At 39.4% G+C, this 19,707-nt stretch overlaps 1 protein-coding gene across 1 annotated transcript in view; it reads right to left on the bottom strand.

Annotated features, from left to right (window-relative positions):
* LOC124359947 (division abnormally delayed protein-like) overlaps nucleotides 1-19,707 on the bottom strand; it is a 198,226-nt gene that overhangs the window by 63,563 nt on the left and 114,956 nt on the right. Inside the window, exon 3 of the mRNA XM_046813138.1 lies at nucleotides 11,455-12,218. Coding sequence (XP_046669094.1) covers nucleotides 11,455-12,218 — 764 coding nt within the window. The remainder of the gene's footprint in view (nucleotides 1-11,454; nucleotides 12,219-19,707) is intronic.

Raw genomic sequence — 19,707 nt, 5'->3', positions numbered from 1 at the left:
TTTGTGATGTTTAAAAACAGGAAGCGATATTTTTCTTTCACTTAATATACTAAAAGCGACCGTTAGATACGTAAATAAATGTGAAATCAACGTTTCTGTGTTCTGCCAGCCACGGTAATTTTTGTGATGTTTAAAAACAGGAAGCGATATTTTTCTTTCACTTAAATATACTAAAAGCGACCGTTAGATACGTAAATAAATGTGAAATCAACGTTTCTGTTTTCTGACAGCCACGGTAATTTTTGTGATGTTTAAAAACAGGAAGCGATATTTTTCTTTCACTTAATATACTAAAAGCGACCGTTAGATACGTAAATAAATGTGAAATCAACGTTTCTGTTTTCTGTCAGCCACGGTAATTTTTGTGATGTTTAAAAACAGGAAGCGATATTTTTCTTTCACTTAATATACTAAAAGCGACCGTTAGATACGTAAATAAATGTGAAATCAACGTTTCTGTGTTCTGCCAGCCACGGTAATTTTTGTGATGTTTAAAAACAGGAAGCGATATTTTTCTTTCACTTAATATACTAAAAGCGACCGTTAGATACGTAAATAAATGTGAAATCAACGTTTCTGTGTTCTGCCAGCCACGGTAATTTTTGTGATGTTTAAAAACAGGAAGCGATATTTTTCTTCACTAAATATACTAAAAGCGACCGTCAGATACGTAAATAAATGTGAAATGACCGTTTCAGTTTTAAGTGTGTATTTCATATAGGTATTTAACTCTTTTGATCCTGCACCAAAACTAGCGAGACATTCCTTTATCGATTACTGGATATTGATCATACTAACTAAAGTTGATACTTCATACAAAATAATACATAATGACAATTTTAACAAGATGTACAATCTAAAATCCATTTAACTAATTTGAAGCGATTTTAAACCTCTTAAATAGGAGTGTTTACTTATTTGGAGACTTTGAAAGGAAATTTCTACACGCAAGTTGGAATCATTTTATGAACATCTCACCAAACACCAGCTACACAATTAGTTGTGACGTCGATTGTAGAGTACTTAGATTACTTTGAGTACTTCGTCCGCCCTGTTATAATCAAACTCCACCAATCATACTATTGTTAAATACAGTATTGTGCGGATATGGATAAAGAAATCGTCAACCAACCTATCGCCATCTTAAGAATAAATGTGTATTATAAAAGTCAATACATCGATGAATATAATTTATTGATTATTCTTACTACGGTTTACATGGTACTCTGGGTCTGAAATCGCCTTGCTTAACTTACTATACAATACGAGTACAGCTGAACAGTCTCTGACTGACTTTATTGTACAGCTATAATATGGATTTTATCTCTATCTGAAATGCTTGTCTTATAAATATTATGACAATCACACGACTTTATTAGAACTATAATAACAAATGCAATTTAATAAAATAAAAACTCCATAGTGTCTAATATGTATCATATGAAAAATGATGTATATGGTGTACTTTTAACATCTATGAAGATTACTACTTGCTGTAGTACACATGGATTGAATTTCACATTACCTTGCATATACAAAAAACAAAATGCTAGTTTAATTATTCAAGTTAACTGTTCATAAATATTCTATAATTTGTTTTAACGTAGCTGCATAAAAATATTATAAGTTTTCGTGTGCATAAGACTAATAAAAAATCATAATAAAACAAATTAAAATTGTTATAGTAAATTTTAATATCTATAACTATCCATACCTTAAATTTAGACCATACGATGTTTAGTTTGTAGGACCCTCTGATGAGCTATTTCTAAATGATTAATTTTATGTTTATGCAGATTCTAAATTTTGTTGATAATTAAAAAAAAAAATATTCATCGAATTTTTTGTTACGCTCCATTGCAGGGGCCGAAACAGGAATGGATTTCATTGTAAGGTTTGTAATCGCTGCAATGTTTCTTTATTCTAATGTGCAATGAAGTTTTTGTCTGGCCAATGTACTCTTCTGGACAGTTATTTCACGACAATTGGTAAATTGCATTGCTGGATTCACAACTCATTTTAACAATTATTGGATCATTTCTTTTTGTTGTACTAACTACTACGTATACAAACCCTCAAATTCAAACTCTTCCAAGAAATGATAAATGCATTTTATATAATAAATGAATAGATACGCAAAAAGTGCAGCGTAAAAGCCTTTGACAAATTGCCGTTCCCCGAACACACTGACCTATTATCAGTAGCCTTTAGAATATTGACTTTAAACACTTTATCTGTTTTCTCTTCTATTCTTTTTTTTATAAAGTGCGAGAAAACTTCACTTTGATGTAAAATAATTCAATAAACTGTAAACTTAATAACAAAAGGTTTAGTTATTGATAAATTTTAGCTTGGACTTTGCAGAAGCCTATCGTCATATATTAATTTAAAATATGTGTTATATTTCAATTTAATATATAAATCTATGAAGATTATCTTCAATATAAAAAAATTAAATATATTGCCTGGATAGGAAGGGCAATATGACTTCTCGGATATGCATCGGAGCACTAACAGAGTTACAATAAATATGGTACGACAATGCGTTCCGAGACGTTGAACGCATGTTATAAGCAACGAATATGTACGTATATTCTCCACGCAGATTTAATATTACCCGCTACTACAATATAATTTAAATATTTTAGAATAAATATAATTATGAAAAAATTCGAAGCTGGCGTTAAATTTCGCCGGATTCGAAGTACAATTCATCTTGGGACCTCCCCAGGATTTGAACCCGGGAACTTTCAGTTACAGCCAAGACTATACGCATTGGTCTATTAAGAAGGACTTACAATAGCTGTTGTTTTTAAAAATATTCAATTCAATTCAATGTTTTCATAAAAGACAATAATATAAAGTGCATCGCAATCGTCATGACATTTAAAAGCTAAAATTTTGCATTCACCATTACAGTGGCTCTCATTCAGACTTACAGTTTTTCATTCACCTAAATTCTCATTCATTACATAAATTTCCCACTCTAATCACATGGTCAGCCAATTAGGTGGTCCTCCAATCGTTTGCCATGAACTCGTCTGTACTATAAAAAGCTTTCGAGATCAGCGCGGTTTTCAGACGAGTTTTAAATGCCTTAGGCATTGTGGCATTTTTTATTGAATTTGGCAATTTTTTGACGAACTGAACTCCTACCTGCGAAGGCAATCGTTCATAAGCCACCGTCCTGTGTTTTCCAGTACGGTAGTTATTCCTGCCTCTAGTGTCGTAAGAGTGTACGTCATTATCTCTTATGACGTCGCATTTTGATTTAAAAAAAAAGAGATGTTTCCAGAATATAGAGGCAGGGAAGCGTCAACAGTTTTAGATTTTTGAATACTGCTCTGCACGACTCTCTCTGTTGAAGTTTTGAAATTATTCTAACTGCTTTTTTCTGCAGGGTGAATATTCTATAATTCTTCATTACTCGACCGTTACGTAACCTAATTCACCTCAGTAATGTCAAATATACACTGTACTCTGATCAAAGAGACTAATCAATCCATACCATGCCCTTCCGGAAAAAATAAAAAGCAAATTATTGCACAAAACACTTTCTCATCCGCCTATAACAACGGCGAAAGTACGGAAGTAGGTCAATTGTAAGCGAGAAATCCCGTCTAATTAGGGGGTTGTGAATTAATAAACGGGGCCGGTAATAATGACGTGTGCGCCCGTCCGTCCGTCAGCAACAACGGGTGTTGGCGGTGTGGCGGGCGTGTTCCTGTACCGGCCGCGGCGGCTGTCCAACATATATTACCCCGGCTCCAATAAATCTGTTAAACAGTTCATAAATGAGGTCAACAACATCCCGGAGTTTCAGCTGGGATATTTCAGTCCAGGCGGAAACTCAAACTTTCTCTATCACTTCCGCATGAAAACAGACAGTAGAGTGCCAGAATGTTGTGTTGTAGAATGGTCCAAATCCCAGTTTGATTGAATAGTCTTTAGATTAAAAAATGCAAAATTGAGAGATGGATTTCCCGTTTTTTTGCAGTAAAACAGGCATTCGAGCCGTTAACCTTATCTTATTTAACAAATCTTCAATTTTCAGATAATACTTTATACTACATTTTGGACCAATAGTATTTTGTATCCTATCAGTGGAAGAAAAGAAGGAATAACTCTATAATGTTTCTAAATAGTAGAATTCAACATAAATGTGTTACCTACTACAGTATTAAAACCTAATGTAATCAAAGAATTAGCTACAGTTGTGATTTTTAATGAAATCATATAATAAGCCATGGCTTCGTTTAACTTGCTTCTAAATGGAGTCTGCTAACCAAAGCGACGGTTTAATACGACAGACAGGTTAAACAGACCATACTGTCTATAATGTACATACAACGATGAAATAGTTAGCATTCAATAACACCTTTTCGAGCACGCTACATTCATAAAAACGCTTTTTATTAGTCTCTGTTCTCGCTGAGAACTATTCTGCATTTCAACATACTTTCCGCTCACTGAATTTTGCATGAGACCTTATATGCGACATATCTTAACAATACTTCGTTTTATTGTATAGTATATGTGCGTTTAACAGTTGGCATATCTAAGGTCCTTTGTGTTTTTATTTCCTTCTCATACGGAAGCAAGTTTTCTACCATGACGGTTGTTAGCAGAATGAAACTACCTGCAATTCGTAAGCCTGTAACAGATACATTGCTTAGGTTTATTGTTAACGATGGATAGTCTGAAAGGATAGTATAGGTGTTTTGGCACCTTCGCAATCATTAATGTTACAAAAATTTAACACTTCTGTTCTCGAGGTGTCAAAAACCTTTCGGAATAAGATTAAGTAAACACTTAAGTAAACGTAAAAGTTTTTAAAACTTACAATGTGTAGCAATGAACTTGCCCATATATTATACGTGAGGGTACAGAGTGGACAGAGCAATTACCAAACATGTCAGTGTAAAAACAAGCATACTGAGCGGGTTTGCCATTTATGGTACCATGACCATGACGATTAGGACAAGTTCATCATATATTGATCATCTATTAAATTATTCTGTACGCAACCTTATGGCAAAAACTTGTTGGTACGTACAGGAGAAAATATATTATAGTTGTTAACACGTAGCGTTTTATTTTTGTAATATGAAACTTTGCAACCCAATTATGTAGTTCTTGAGATGGGTGGGACATTTCCGGATTGGACACTACACAAATTTGCTATAATTTGCTATATAAAAATGTTTCATTATTTGTAACCAGTTTGGGCAAGCGTATAGCAGCGTCCGCCCACCACCAGTCTGGTCGGTCCGACGGAGCGCGGTGCTGCGCGGTTGTGTGGGAAGTGCGAGAATAGCAGCGTCCGCCCACCACCAGTGTGGTCGGTCCGGCGGAGCGCGGTGCTGCGCGGTTGTGTGGGAAGTGCGAGAATAGCAGCGTCCGCCCACCACCAGTCCGGTCGGTCCGACGGAGCGCGGTGCTGCGCGGTTGTGTGGGAAGTGCGATTAAGTGACGTGCGTATAGCAGCGTCCGCCCACCACTAGTCTGGTCGGTCCGGCGGAGCGCGGTGCTGCGCGGTTGTGTGGGAAGTGCGATTAAGTGACGTGCGTATAGCAGCGTCCGCCCACCACCAGTCCGGTCGGTCCGGCGGAGCGCGGTGCTGCGCGGTTGTGTGGGAAGTGCGAGTAAGTGACGTGCGTATAGCAGCGTCCGCCCACCACCAGTCCGGTCGGTCCGACGGAGCGCGGTGCTGCGCTGGCGACTGGCAAGAACTGTGGTGCGTCTATAAAAACGGATGCAAAATTTGACTCGAATGTCAATTGTTAATGAGAAACACACAGGAGCGCATGCCGTCACGATGCGACAGATGAAATCTCCGGGCCACGCGCAGTCAACTTCCTCGTCCACTTTATCTCCAGCGACCTGCTCCACACCTAGCAGTGTTCCTCTTCACAGTGTTTCACTGTCGTCTGTGACTGCGAACTTCTCGCCTCACACTTCCGCGGCGTCCACACCTTCGTCTGCTGCTGCTCCTAGTAACGCTGTTGTCACGCCGACTCAGCCCGCGACTCCGACTACAAGTAATGTGGAATCCTCATTACCAGACGGCCCTCACCCTAATACGCCTAAATCAACTTGTTTGACTGAGATACAAGCGGAGAACTCCTCTCTGAGGACTCAGGTAAGCCGAACTCCGCAAGCAGTTGCATGACGTATTGGACCATAACGATTGAGTCGGATAGGCGCCTGCTACAGTTTACTGATGAACTGTTCGTTGTGAATCCCTCGCGGAATGAGACACCCTCAACTTCATCTTCCGAAGCTGAAACTGTACCGATTGAACCCGCGAGCAGCGGTCCATCCGAATGCAAAAACAAACAGTGCACTGAGGCTCGCGACCTTGTAAATAGCCTCAAAACCACCATCGAAGTGTTGGAAGCGGAGATCGAAGTACTGAAATCGGGAAAAAAAGCAGTTTGCACTTGTAAAGAGGCAAAAGAGGAAAATTCCACTCAATGGACTGTTTGCAGGAATAAAAAGAATCAAACAATAAAAATACAAAACAAATATGACATATTGAGTAAAACCGCGGAAGTAATTGAAACCATCACTCCTAAAATAACTACTTTAAAAAAATCTAACATGAAAAAGCATGAACAAAATAAAAATAAACAAAAAACGACAAAAAAAGCAACCCAAGCAGAAAACACGCAACACCCGAGACATCTGTTACGCCAGTGGTTCTTCTCAACAGTGACTGTCGAGGGGGATGGCCATGTTCGCTCTTTGGCTGGACTTGTCCAGTCCCTCGTCACCGCGAAGAACCGAGTGTGTTCGGGGTGTGCAAGCCTGGGGCCGGCCTGTTGGGTGTGGTTTGAGGGCGGGCAGTCCCCTCTTCCGGGAAGCTGCTGTGTCCTCATTGCCGGAGCGAATGACGTCGGAGCCGGCGAAATCATCTCCAATCTTTCAGCACCTGGAGCAGCAGATCATCGTGCGCACCTCCACAGCGAAGGTCGTGGTGTCGACGGTGCCATATCGCCACGACCTCTCCACCGACCACCCCATAAACAAGCAGACTAACCTGGTCAACCACTACATCAGGGAGTTTGTGTGCCAGATGTGAAGGATCCGTATTGCTGGACTTCAAACACCATCGGGAGGCGGCACTTCACTCGCCATGGGCAGCATCTGACAATGGGAGGGAAGCGGCTACTGGCTCGACTTGTGGTGGATGGGTTTGAGGAGGGCAAGCTCCGTCCTCTGTGGGCCGGACACAGCCGCCACCGTCTTTGCCTCTGCCGTCATCTGCTGCCCCAGCTGGGTCTCCGAGCATCGCCGCCGCGGAGCCGCAGTCTCCGCCGACACTGTCGCCGGGGTTGACTGCTGACACTGCGGTTCCCTGTGTGCCACCCAGTCCGACTACACCTTGGACACTACCCCACGACACAGCTACGCAGATGCAGTAAGATCTTCATCTCCAAATGCTGTTTTTTTAGGGACCCCACTTGGAAACAGCGGACAAAATTGACTAACAAAACTCAATTAAAACAAACAAACACTCAAAAAACAAACTGAATTCAGACTGCTTCATCAAAATTCTCAATTTGCAAACCAACAAACTGGACCAAATTCAACTTATGTGCGAGGATCTGAAAACTGATCTGCTTGTAGTAACCGAAAGTGGTTTCAACATGGAGAACATCGCACTGTGCAAAATCCCAAATTACAAATTGGCTTCCCGCGTTTTTTGTCGAAACCACTCCAAAGGAGGAGGAGTTGCTATTTTTTCTTAAACAAAATCTGTTATCTACACCTTTTCCGATCCAACAATCAACCGAAAAAGATTTTGAAGCAGTCGGGATCAAACTTCAAACGACACAATCAAAATTACTCGTGGTCGGAATTTATAGGTCTCCCAGTGGTAATGAAGACATCTTTTTTTTCTAAATTCGAAAAATTATTGACATGCCTGACTAAACAACGTCAAGAATTTGTCGTGATGGGGGATCTCAACATAGACGCCTTGGATAATACTCACCATTCCACAATTTCGATTAAGTCGATTTACTTAGGTCATTTGACCTGGAGTTGCTAGTCAAAACTCCAACGAGAGTGACGGCTACAACAAAATCGGCTATCGACAACATCATAACCAACCACCCAGGTGTCGCAGTGTCTGTGGTGAATACAGCTATTTCAGACCACTATGGCCAAGAAGCCATCATTAGTGGGGTACAATTCAAAAGGGAGCCCAAAAATTAAACAAACAGTAAGAGACATAAGGCCAGAAAACATTGCTCACCTCAACATTTCCCTATCTAACGAAGATGGGATTTTCTAAATTCATTTCAACCTGTAGAGCAGCAATTTAAATTGTTTAAAACGACACTCTAAATTTCCACATTAACATCTGCTGCCCTACAAAAACGATCAATGCACACAAATAAAAAAAAAACAACTGGATCACAACGGGTATTTTAGTTTCTAGAGAGAAACTAAAATTCTTCTCCGAAGTTTATAAAAATACTTCAAGCGAACAATTCAAAATTTTTTTCAAAAATTATAAAAAAATATACAGGAAAAGTGATTCAAGCCGCAAAAGCATATGATGTCTCAAAATCCATTCTCTCTCTTCCAAAAACGTTTCAAAAACAATTTGGGGCATCATTAACAATAAAAACAAAAGCTCACAAAGAAATTAAAATTAAAATTGGGGATAGGCTTGTGGAGGACGAAACAGAGATTGCCAATCAGTTCAATGGATTTTTCGCATCCGTTGCTGGTGGGCAGGGTCCCTCGGCCATCTGAACCCCAAGTACGGCCCTCGCGAAGACAGAGCCCCACATCGTCAATGGCGTTGGCTCCTGTCGTTGAGGATGAGCTTCACCGAATTATTCAGCAGCTCCCAGCCAAAAAATCAAATGACCTCAATCTAATGTCCCCGTGGCTCATAAAAAAATGCTGCAAGCATTTAGTGAGACCTTTAACTCAATTGGTAAACTATTCATTCCAAACAGGAGTGTTCCCCTCTCTCCTGAAAATTGCTAAAGTTGTTCCAATTTTCAAGAAGGACGACCAACTTCAATCACTAACTACCGGCCTGTCTCAATTTTTGCCAGTGCTGAGCAAAATTTTTGAAAAGCTTTTTCTTATAAGAATGCTTCGGTTTTTGGACAAATGCAATCAGCTCTCAAGTGAACAATTTGGATTCAGGAAGGGCAAATCGACAACAGACGCAGTCGTGAGTCTTGTCGATATGATTGTAGAGGGGATTGAATGTCGTAACCACTCAATGAGTGTGTTCTTAGACCTGTCCAAAGCATTCGACTGCGTTGACCACGTACGCTGCTTGACAAACTTGAGTCCCACGGTATTCGAGGCGTGCCTCTTAAATGGCTTTGTTTCGTTTTTAACTCACAGATCCCAAGTTGTTCAGATATCTAGCAAGTCGTCCAAACAAATAGAAGGAGTTATGGAGTCCCACAGGATCCATCCTCCTCAGTCCTGTGCTTTTCCTGCTTTAACGTCAATGATCTTAAATCATCGCTTCTGCATGGAAAATTAGTGCAGTTTGCCGATGATACGACTCTCTTTTTTCAATGCAACATCAAGTGAAGTGTTGGAACAACAGGCTTATGTTGATATCAACAACTGTGTCCAATACTTTTCACAGCCTCAATCTTACAACAAACTCTTCAAAAAACCAACGTTTTGAATTTTGCCTTGCGCACCGCAGGCAACCATGTGGGCCTGCCATTTTGTTAGATGACTCCACACTGGAAGAAGTCAGCTCTTCAAAAATTCCTAGGAAATGCACCTTGATCGAGGGCTGACTTGGAATGAGCATATTGACTATGTTTTGCGCCAAAGTCTGCTCTGGAATTTTTGTTCTGAGATCTCTTTAGCCAAATACTGCCCGAGTCAGGTACTGATTACGGCGTATTATGGACTGATTTACCCCCATCTGTCTTACGGTGTGGTCCTTTGGGGAGCTTGCGCAAACACACAGTTTCAAAGAGTATTCAGACTTCAAAAAAAAGCAATTCGAATAATCGCCAAAATCAAATTTAGAGAGTCGTGCAGGGAAAGCTTTTCAAGAAATTGCAGCTGTTGACTCTGCCGTGCCTCTACATTTTGGAAACAACTTTTTTTTGTGTGAGTAAATGTGCCTTAACCAGAGGCCCGAGACATACACATGTATGAGACACGTGGGAGTGCTAACTACCGAACTGGGAGACACAGAACGGTGGTTTTATGAGCGCCTGCCCTCGCAGGCGGGTGTTCATTTCCTCAACAGACTGCCCAATTCAATTAAAGATGCCCCAACGCCTAAGGCGTTCAAGACTCGCCTTAAACGCCTATTGGTGTCACAAGCATTCTATAATGCAGGTGAGTTTTTGGCATTCGACTGGGAGACCGCCCAATTAGAAGACTGACTCCGCTGTACTAAGTGGGTAGCATTGGCGATGGATGAAAGAGGCGTAACTGCAAAATTGTATGTGTGAGTGTGTATTGTTGTATGAATGTTAGAAATTTTAAAAAACCCCATGACGTTTGCCATACATGTAAATATTGTCTTCGCAATACAAAAGATTTGATTTGATTTGATTTGACCACCAGTCCGGTCGGTCCGGCGGAGCGCGGTGCTGCACGGTTGTGTGGGAAGTGCGAGTAAGTGACGTGCGTATAGCAGCGTCCGCCCACCACCAGTCGGTCGGTCCGGCGGAGCGCGGTGCTGCGCGGTTGTGTGGGAAGTGCGAGCGCGCGCAGGGCGAGTGACGTGCGTATAGCAGCGTCCGCCCACCACCAGTCCAGTCCCGGCATGGCGCGGCGCTGCGCGGCATGGTGGTGTAATTAAAACAGATTCATATCTCCAATAAATACACCGACAACTTGTTTTATTGTTGGGAACAAGTTCCATAAGTGTTTTCAGCTTAATTAAGCGCCGCGTTGGTGATTTGCAACTCGAGTTCTGCTCATGCTCTCTCCTCTAACGCTGAGAGAGGTATGTAAATTCTGAGACAATCTAGACTGGCGAGTCGGGCAAGTGATGTGGTGGGCGGAACGGGCTATATGGCTGGTCATTAGTTGTAATTATACATACAACTTGAATAATGTATACTAAAAAAAATCCTTAGAACTCTAACTGGTAAACTTTAAAGATAAAACAGCAAGTTTAAGTCCAATAATAATTACCTTACTAAATTTTACTAAAAGAGTAATAAAAACAAATAGTCTTTTAGACGGTCTTAACTAATCGTAAAAAGTCGGTCAATAGGAAAGTTTCAGCAAGAAAGAGCCAACTTATTATAGCACTAATAAGCCTAAGTGGTAATAGTAGCGCCGACTTCCAGTCATTTCTATATTAACCATTTAACTATCGTGTTGAAATGTATACGTAATGTAAATGTACCAATACCGCCCGGCTGATAACTCCCTGACTTTTTACCCAAATTAAAGATACGTTAAGAACTTAACACTTAGCAAACTTACCTTTTTCTCGATAAGCGGCCCGTTGATGGAGGCGTACATGATGGCGTCCGATATCCTATTAGTGAGTGTCCGGAGGACGCCCTCGACTCCGCTATGCTCTCTGGTCTGGCGCACCAAGCGCTCGGTCTCGCTGAGGAAGTTGTTCCACGGCAAGTCCAGCTCGTGGGCCCGCTGCTGAGTGAGGCAGCCTCTCATCACGTTCAGACAGTAACCGTTGCAGGGCTTGATGGAGACTGGGAGACCTTGGCAGCGCGGACAGTAATGTAGCCTCAGCAGCGCCTCGTAACAGTTGTCCAGGCCCGAGGACGACGTGGAGGCCATAAGCTGGTCTGTCGTGTTCAGTATATCGGCTCCTAGCAGGAGCGCCTCCAGTAGGACCTTAGTCTCCTCGAAGGTCTTGGCTATGTCGAGGGCGATCTCCCTCGGGAAGTCACTGAACGGGAGGATCTCGGGAAACGCTTTTCTGAGACACACTTTATACTCCTCCGTGAAATCCATGGCGTGAAGGTTGACCGCTTGGTGGTATACCAGGGGAAACAGCTTGGCGAAGAAGTCCAGAACCAGCTGCTGCAGTCTGCCGGCGTCACCGGAGGGGATGGAGGAGGGTACCTGCAGACTGGGGTCCGAGCGGTTCACGTACACCAGAAGTGACCGGTACAGTGAGGAGATGGGCTCGTGCGCCACCGTGAACATGCGAGGGTACGCCTCACTGAACAGCGTCAGCGTCTTGTTCTCGGAACTGCGCGCCAGCAGCGTCACGTGATCTGAAACAGACATATCAGTCTATTAGGCGAAGTACGAGTAGCAAACTAGTTACCTGCACCACTGAACTCGGCAAGAAGTGCCATTGCAGCTGACAGTTGATCGACAATAATTAATTACTTTATTACAGGATCGATGGCTTCGCAGTAATGACTGTTTGTGATGATGATTTTGTAATTTATAAATTTGTTCACTTGTAGCTTGATAACAATTTGTAATAGTTTTAAAGTTGTAGAAATAATACTTCTACGGATTTGATAATAGTTGACATCTTATATGGGATGGAAACTATTTGACATTATTAGAATTAACAATTATTAAAAGAACACAAAAATGTATAATTAATTTTCAAAGGACGTGAGAAAACGCAGAGTTTGACTGACTATGTGCCATCCGACTAACCTTTCCAGGCGCTTCTATACCGAAAAATCAGGGCTTAATGCACCTTTACAGAAAACTATAACAGACAACACCCTTAAGTACATTCCTTTGACATATCCTACATTGGCTAATAAATGCGTCATTACCATCTAACCTGAGCCAAAATTATTTACTTTAGACTCTTTTGTGTCATACATAACTTTCCAGACTTCCTGATAAAAGTGAACTACACATATTTTGCGTAATAGATTATTATTAGTGTTCTTGCCATTTACAGCAACTATGGAACTGGAGAACTCGCACATCTGGTGAATTCCTTGTGCTTCATAGTTCACTCTTCTAGACCGTGCGAAGATCATAAGTGGATAGGGTGATCAGGAGCAGTGTATGTATGGCTCGTCGCAGGTTCGCAATTACAACAACGTTTTTAATCCATTCATTTTAATTCCCAGCCAGCGAAAAGAAATGAGTTGTATTATAAAAGTTCAATGTTGCGGAACTAAACAAACTGAAGCCTACGAATTATTTACTTGGAAAGTGTTGGGATCTTGAAACTTTCCCTCTTGCCGGCGGCAGTAGAATTTCTTGAACCCGTTTTAATCCCCTGATTCAAAACCACCAGTAACAAGATGAGATCTACGTGTTGTGAACTAACGGAAGCCAGCCTAGAGCGGTACAAGGCTGTTATTGTAACCGTGTGTTATGCTGTCTGTGTACAAGCAGTCTATAAATAAGCTACAGAGCGGTACGGTGTGGTGACAGACTGCAGGTACATATTTATCTGGCACCCCTCCTCCCACCACCGCTTATGTAGACAATGAAAACACTGTTGGTCTCTCGAGCGCTGAAAAAATAATAGAACGACGTATTTGGTTAAGCGGAAAAATTCAAATTCAAGATTAATTCAATTTAATTAAGATTTTCAATTCTTTGTTATAGCCACACAAAATTATATCATTAATGTGGTCCAATCTGTTTTCGGATGCATTTATTTTTATTTTCAAAGACAATTTTGGTCACAGACACCATCACAGTAGGCAGGAAAAACGGACATTTTTATCGTTCTATGTAGTGTGGTAGATACTAGAAGAATGTAATGGCATATTATAATGAATGTCAGAAAAGAACAGTTTAAGAGAGCGACCTTTTACAGTATGTACAAAAAAGATTATAATTTTTGTGATATATTTTCTTAAATTATATTTAATTGAAAAACATGTCAAAAATTAATGAAAACATGTCATTCCTTAAAGCTATAATTTATATACATACTGTAAAATCCAAAAGTTTATCTTCAGCTGTTTTATTTGGGCCTGATTAAAAAGTGCCAACATTTCTTCCCGTTTCTATTTTCAGCGAATTTACCTTAAAGCACTACGTGTTAAAAATGTTTTCATCACAAAATCCACTGTACCGCATCACCATTGCTCATTATGTTCGTAAGCGTATTAATGTTCGTCATTGAAAAAAAAAATATAAACTATCATTCAGAACGTTCATTGAAATGTCGGTTTTGATAATATTGTTAATAACTCCATTTTTACAACTTGTCTTAAAACCCCTGACTAAAAGCACTCATTAAATAACACTCTTATATCAATGTGATTATTATTAAATTATTAAAGTCTATCGTGAAAGGAAGTAAAATGTATTGTATTACATTCCCTCTAGAATCAAATAAGGCGTGGAAAACTTTCTCATCCTAAACCCGCTATTAACCGTGTTAATAATGTAAAGCCATTATCCCTCGAAAAGCCGTGGTGTAACAACTTTGAATCGCCCGTTATTATTGTTTGGGGAAGGGGGAAGGGATGAGAAGGGGGAGGCTTTACTAACTGGGCTGATTACACCAGACACAAGCAATCAAAACTTATTTAGTGACAAGTTACTGATTAAATTTGATTTACCTTATTCAGGAAAAAGCGCGTGGCTTAAAGTTGAAATTATTATTTTGTTGAATGTTTAAAAATATTAACAAATAAATTATTTTCATACACTTACAACTTTACGTGAGAAATTAAATGTAAACAATTAATTTCATACTATTTCCTAATCAATTTTAAAAATAATAGTAATATTAATGGTATACTAGTCGATAAGTTAAGGTATTTCTGCACGTAAATTTGATCAGATACCGACTTAGAAATGAACGATGCTGTGCATGTAAATTTCATCAAATACCGACTTGACTTAGACATGAAAGATGCTGTGCACGCAGATTTGGTAACGCACCGACTTGATTTAGAAATAAAAAATGCTGTTATAAAATGTTCATGTTTTAAAACACCGCGAGCTTGTGAAGTGTAACTCTAGATGTGATACAGAGAAGCTGCAGTGTCAGGGGAGTCAGCGACTGATGTACTGTCAGCCTTGGACAGTAATCTTCTGACGTTTAGCTTATAACATGTTCATGTTTTAAAACACCGCGAGCTTGTGAAGTGTAACTCTAGATGTGATACAGAGAAGCTGCAGTGTCAGGGGAGTCAGCGACTGATGTACTGTCGGCCTTGGACAGTAATCTTCTGACGTTTAGCTTATAATATGTTCATGTTTTAAAACACCGCGAGCTTGTGAAGTGTAACTCTAGATGTGATACAGAGAAGCTGCAGTGTCAGGGGAGTCAGCGACTGATGTATTGTCGGCCTTGGACAGTAATCTTCTGACGTTTAGTTTATAACATGTTCATGTTTTAAAACACCGCGAGCTTGTGAAGTGTAACTCTAGATGTGATACAGAGAAGCTGCAGTGTCAGGGGAGTCAGCGACTGATGTATTGTCGGCCTTGGACAGTAATCTTCTGACGTTTAGTTTATAATATGTTCATGTTTTAAAACACCGCGAGCTTGTGAAGTGTAACTCTAGATGTGATACAGAGAAGCTGCAGTGTCAGGGGAGTCAGCGACTGATGTACTGTCAGCCTTGGACAGTAATCTTCTGACGTTTAGCTTATAATATGTTCATGTTTTAAAACACCGCGAGGTTGTGAAGTGTAACTCTAGATGTGATACAGAGAAGCTGCAGTGTCAGGGGAGTCAGCGACTGATGTACTGTCAGCCTTGGACAGTAATCTTCTGACGTTTAGCTTATAACATGTTCATGTTTTAAACCACCGCGAGCTTGTGAAGTGTAACTCTAGATGTGATACAGAGAAGCTGCAGTGTCAGGGGAGTCAGCGACTGATGTACTGTCGGCCTTGGACAGTAATCTTCTGACGTTTAGCTTATAACATGTTCATGTTTTAAAACACCGCGAGCTTGTGAAGTGTAACTCTAGATGTGATACAGAGAAGCTGCAGTGTCAGGGGAGTCAGCGACTGATGTATTGTCGGCCTTGGACAGTAATCTTCTGACGTTTAGCTTATAACATGTTCATGTTTTAAAACACCGCGAGCTTGTGAAGTGTAACTCTAGATGTGATACAGAGAAGCTGCAGTGTCAGGGGAGTCAGCGACTGATGTATTGTCGGCCTTGGACAGTAATCTTCTGACGTTTAGCTTATAACATGTTCATGTTTTAAAACACCGCGAGCTTGTGAAGTGTAACTCTAGATGTGATACAGAGAAGCTGCGGTGTCAGACGAGGAGTAAGAATCTGATGAGGTGTTGGCCTTGAACAAATTATACGTGTCATCATTTGACATCTGAACCATCAGCACACCTGACATTGAAGGACATTGATTTGTATTGATTGTTTCAAAAACTTAAATCTCTTAACGAAATATTATCAAAGTCATTTTAGTCAAAACATTAGAAGAAACTTTGGGCTAATTACTTAATTATTAGATATTTACTCCCAATTCAAAATATTTTTGCGAACATTTTGTTTGAAATTTAAATTTGTTATGTAGACAATCTTGTTGCCTAATCAAAGGGTGACTAGTGAGAAATATTATTAGTTTCGTTTAACAATTCTCGATAATGCTGAACTAAGCGTACTTTGCATTACTCCATATTCGCACAACACTTAACTTAGACAATCAATCGGTCTTAATCATTTTGGCACATTTACCATCACATCATAAAACGTCTCTGGTTGTAATGAAAAAATATTTGAGTTATCGTGTTATATCTACTGACTGATGGATCATGGCTTCTCCACTATCAGCGTAGAACGAATTAATCATAAACATAACAAGAGTTCTTAACTGAATTGTGCACTTACATGTATGGCACTCAAAATCTGTTTTAACTCAGAAGTAATGTACGAGTACTCAGTGGCCGCTCAGCTGGTGATTACTGCCTGCTCTCCCCTCATCGGCCTCTCATTCACAGGCCCCGGAGAATTCATTTATCAACTGAATGATTCCTATTGAACGCAATTTCAAATATTTCACTGCTTCCCAGTTCTCATCTGGCATTTCTTTCTTAAATTAAATAACGGCCCCAATATTAAGCTTTTCACTTCATTCTTTTCAGGCAAGAATGGTAATGGGGTAACAAGTATTTCTATGTTAATCAAACATCTTCCATTAAGCACCTTAGTTTAACACTTGATGGTAACGACATTTTGCTAATAATGTTTGTGGCATCGTTCATTTAGAAAAAGGTAAAGTAAATTTTATTTGTCCTTAAAATCTATTAAATTCTAGATTATTTAAAGCCCGTAATTGATTGTAAAACATTTTAGTTAAAAAAAAAAACAAAACAATTAATTTCTTGATGTATACTCCGTTTTGTTTTTTATGATTGGCACATAATAAAATAGAATCTCTCAGATGGAATATGGTTATTTGAGTTTATTGGAATCGATAAAACAAATAGTAAAAGAGCATTAGCACAAATCAAACCGCAGTATTTTTACAATTTTAAAGTTTCATTAATTGTTACCACATCATCATACAGTTTAAAAAGTTTCTAACCTAAAGGTTTTGCATATATATATGGGGGCCTTTTAACTCTTTTCGACAAGAGGAAATTTACTTTCAACATGAGAGAGTGGTAAAGGAGACTTTTCTATCACCAATGATTCCCAATATTTTTATGGAAGAGTTTATACAAAAAGCCTTCAAATCAATTCAAACTGAGGATCCGATGAAGATTCGTCGTCTTTCCTCATGAAGACATCAGATAAAATTTATCTTTTCCCACATGAATAGTATTTCTCCCTCCATTCACCAAACTATGTGGAATCAATTTCCTTAAACCTATGTATCACTACATCTGGAGATAATTATATACTCCAGTCCTCGAAACTTTGTGTTCTATCCTTGTAAAATAACTAAAAGAGGACTTAATTCATTTAAATTTAATTACTGACGATGGACGATTCAAAAGGATAACAGGATTACACGGATCTTTGCTACGTAAATGATGTTCGCCTGTTTTTAATACAGGCTTAATTGCGGCTTTTACAAAATGGCAAGGAAATACAACACAGCTATATTTAAAGTGATAAAATGTAAGCCACGAACAAAGCCAAGCCACCGCGGATTAGAGAGGACGTCGAAATGTACACAATTATAGCATCTGTGTTGTGTTTTGATGTGCGGCACGGCGGGGGCGGGAGCGGGGGCGGTGGCGGGGGGCGGGTAAGTATTACAGGGGCTCAAAACGACAGGTGAAAATCCGTATTGGGAATAGCGTTGAGTCCGCCAGGCGCCAGTCCTGCCAACACACGGAACTTCTCTAATTCACCAAAATCTCCACCTCTGCCTCAAGATTGTATTAAAAATGTTTTTCGAATTCTACACTACATCCATTATTTAAACAGAAGTCAAAAACGAGTTCAGCTGAAGATGCGGTAATGCAAACGTTTCTCCCTCCCTACATTATCATAGCAAGTTAATAGAATGTAATACTCGAAATTTAAATAAAACATAATCGAATTTAGGCCTAATATACGACTAAATAATTATTGTTACTATTAATTTACTTAAATCTCAGTTAATGTGCTATTTGAATTATTTATTAACTATTACCCTACAGGAGAGACTTTTAAACAATTAAATTAACTAAGGTAAAACTACCCCGTAAACATTCCATTTAAAATATAATCAACATATCATAAATACACAATAGAATGTAAGAATGAGATCATGGAATGTAGTAACGAAAATTAGGTAATGCAAATAGAAAAAACACAATCTTCGAGCAGAGTAACGTGTATAAAACTGTCATTGCAAGCCAAGGGACAGGAACAATACGTGTTGTGACTGCACATTGCCACGCTGGCACAGATCAGCTGATATGTCTACAGCTGATTCGTCATCAGCTGGCGCACAATGAGATTTGTTCAGTAGCATATTTATGATTCTTACTTTTTGCACAGCTGGCCTACACCAGCACTTAACCTAAATAAGCCTGCCGGTTTCAGTCATACTGATTACGTTTCTGGTTTAGTATGGTTCACATAACCTCTGTTAGTCCACAGTATAAGACAAAGGGTAGGCTGGGTAGTATTGATAACAATCAATGGCAAAATAAGTACAATCGTCATATTGCACCAATTTTGTAAATATAACGTTCAATCTAACATGATACGATTTACCAAAATACACAAAGGTGTGACAAGTGTGGGTCGGGAACTTGTTAAATATGCCAACACAAACAAAAATGTTCCCTTACCATTATCTCTACCTCGCTTCGTTTAGCGCTTATTCGCCTGGAAACTTTAATCACATGGTTGTAATTAAAGTTTATTACAACGAATACGAAAAGTTTATGAAGTTAAGTATTTTACGTTCATAAACTGTTTATACTACTATAAATTATAATGAAATCGTTTGTAATTGTAGCCTTAGTTAAGGCTAAATATACAAATAAATAAAATACCTACCTGTTCGCATATTAATCATTTAAATTATACAAACGGGGAGCAGACAAAGGTGCCAAATTACTTTAGGAATGGATGTGAATTTCTGCCTTTGAATAGCATTATTTGAGTAAATTTACATTAACAATGAATATAATCGAACTAAGGAATGATATTAGTTAAATTCAATTTAATCAGTTATTTTCCACCCAATCGTAACTGAGTACGTATTAAACCTTCTACAAATTAGGCTATTCATATCTTATAAACATCTTCCAGGTTCCAACTGACTAAAATGTTAAATAATCGATTACGTTTTTTTTTTTGCTTAATCTTGGATTATTTAATATAATATGCTATAA

The sequence above is a fragment of the Homalodisca vitripennis genome, chromosome 4 (genome assembly GCF_021130785.1).
Source record: "Homalodisca vitripennis isolate AUS2020 chromosome 4, UT_GWSS_2.1, whole genome shotgun sequence".
In the NCBI taxonomy this organism is placed as follows: Eukaryota; Metazoa; Arthropoda; class Insecta; order Hemiptera; family Cicadellidae; genus Homalodisca; species Homalodisca vitripennis.
Note: the sequence above shows the minus strand (reverse complement) of the source record. Positions and strands in the feature narration are given on the sequence as shown.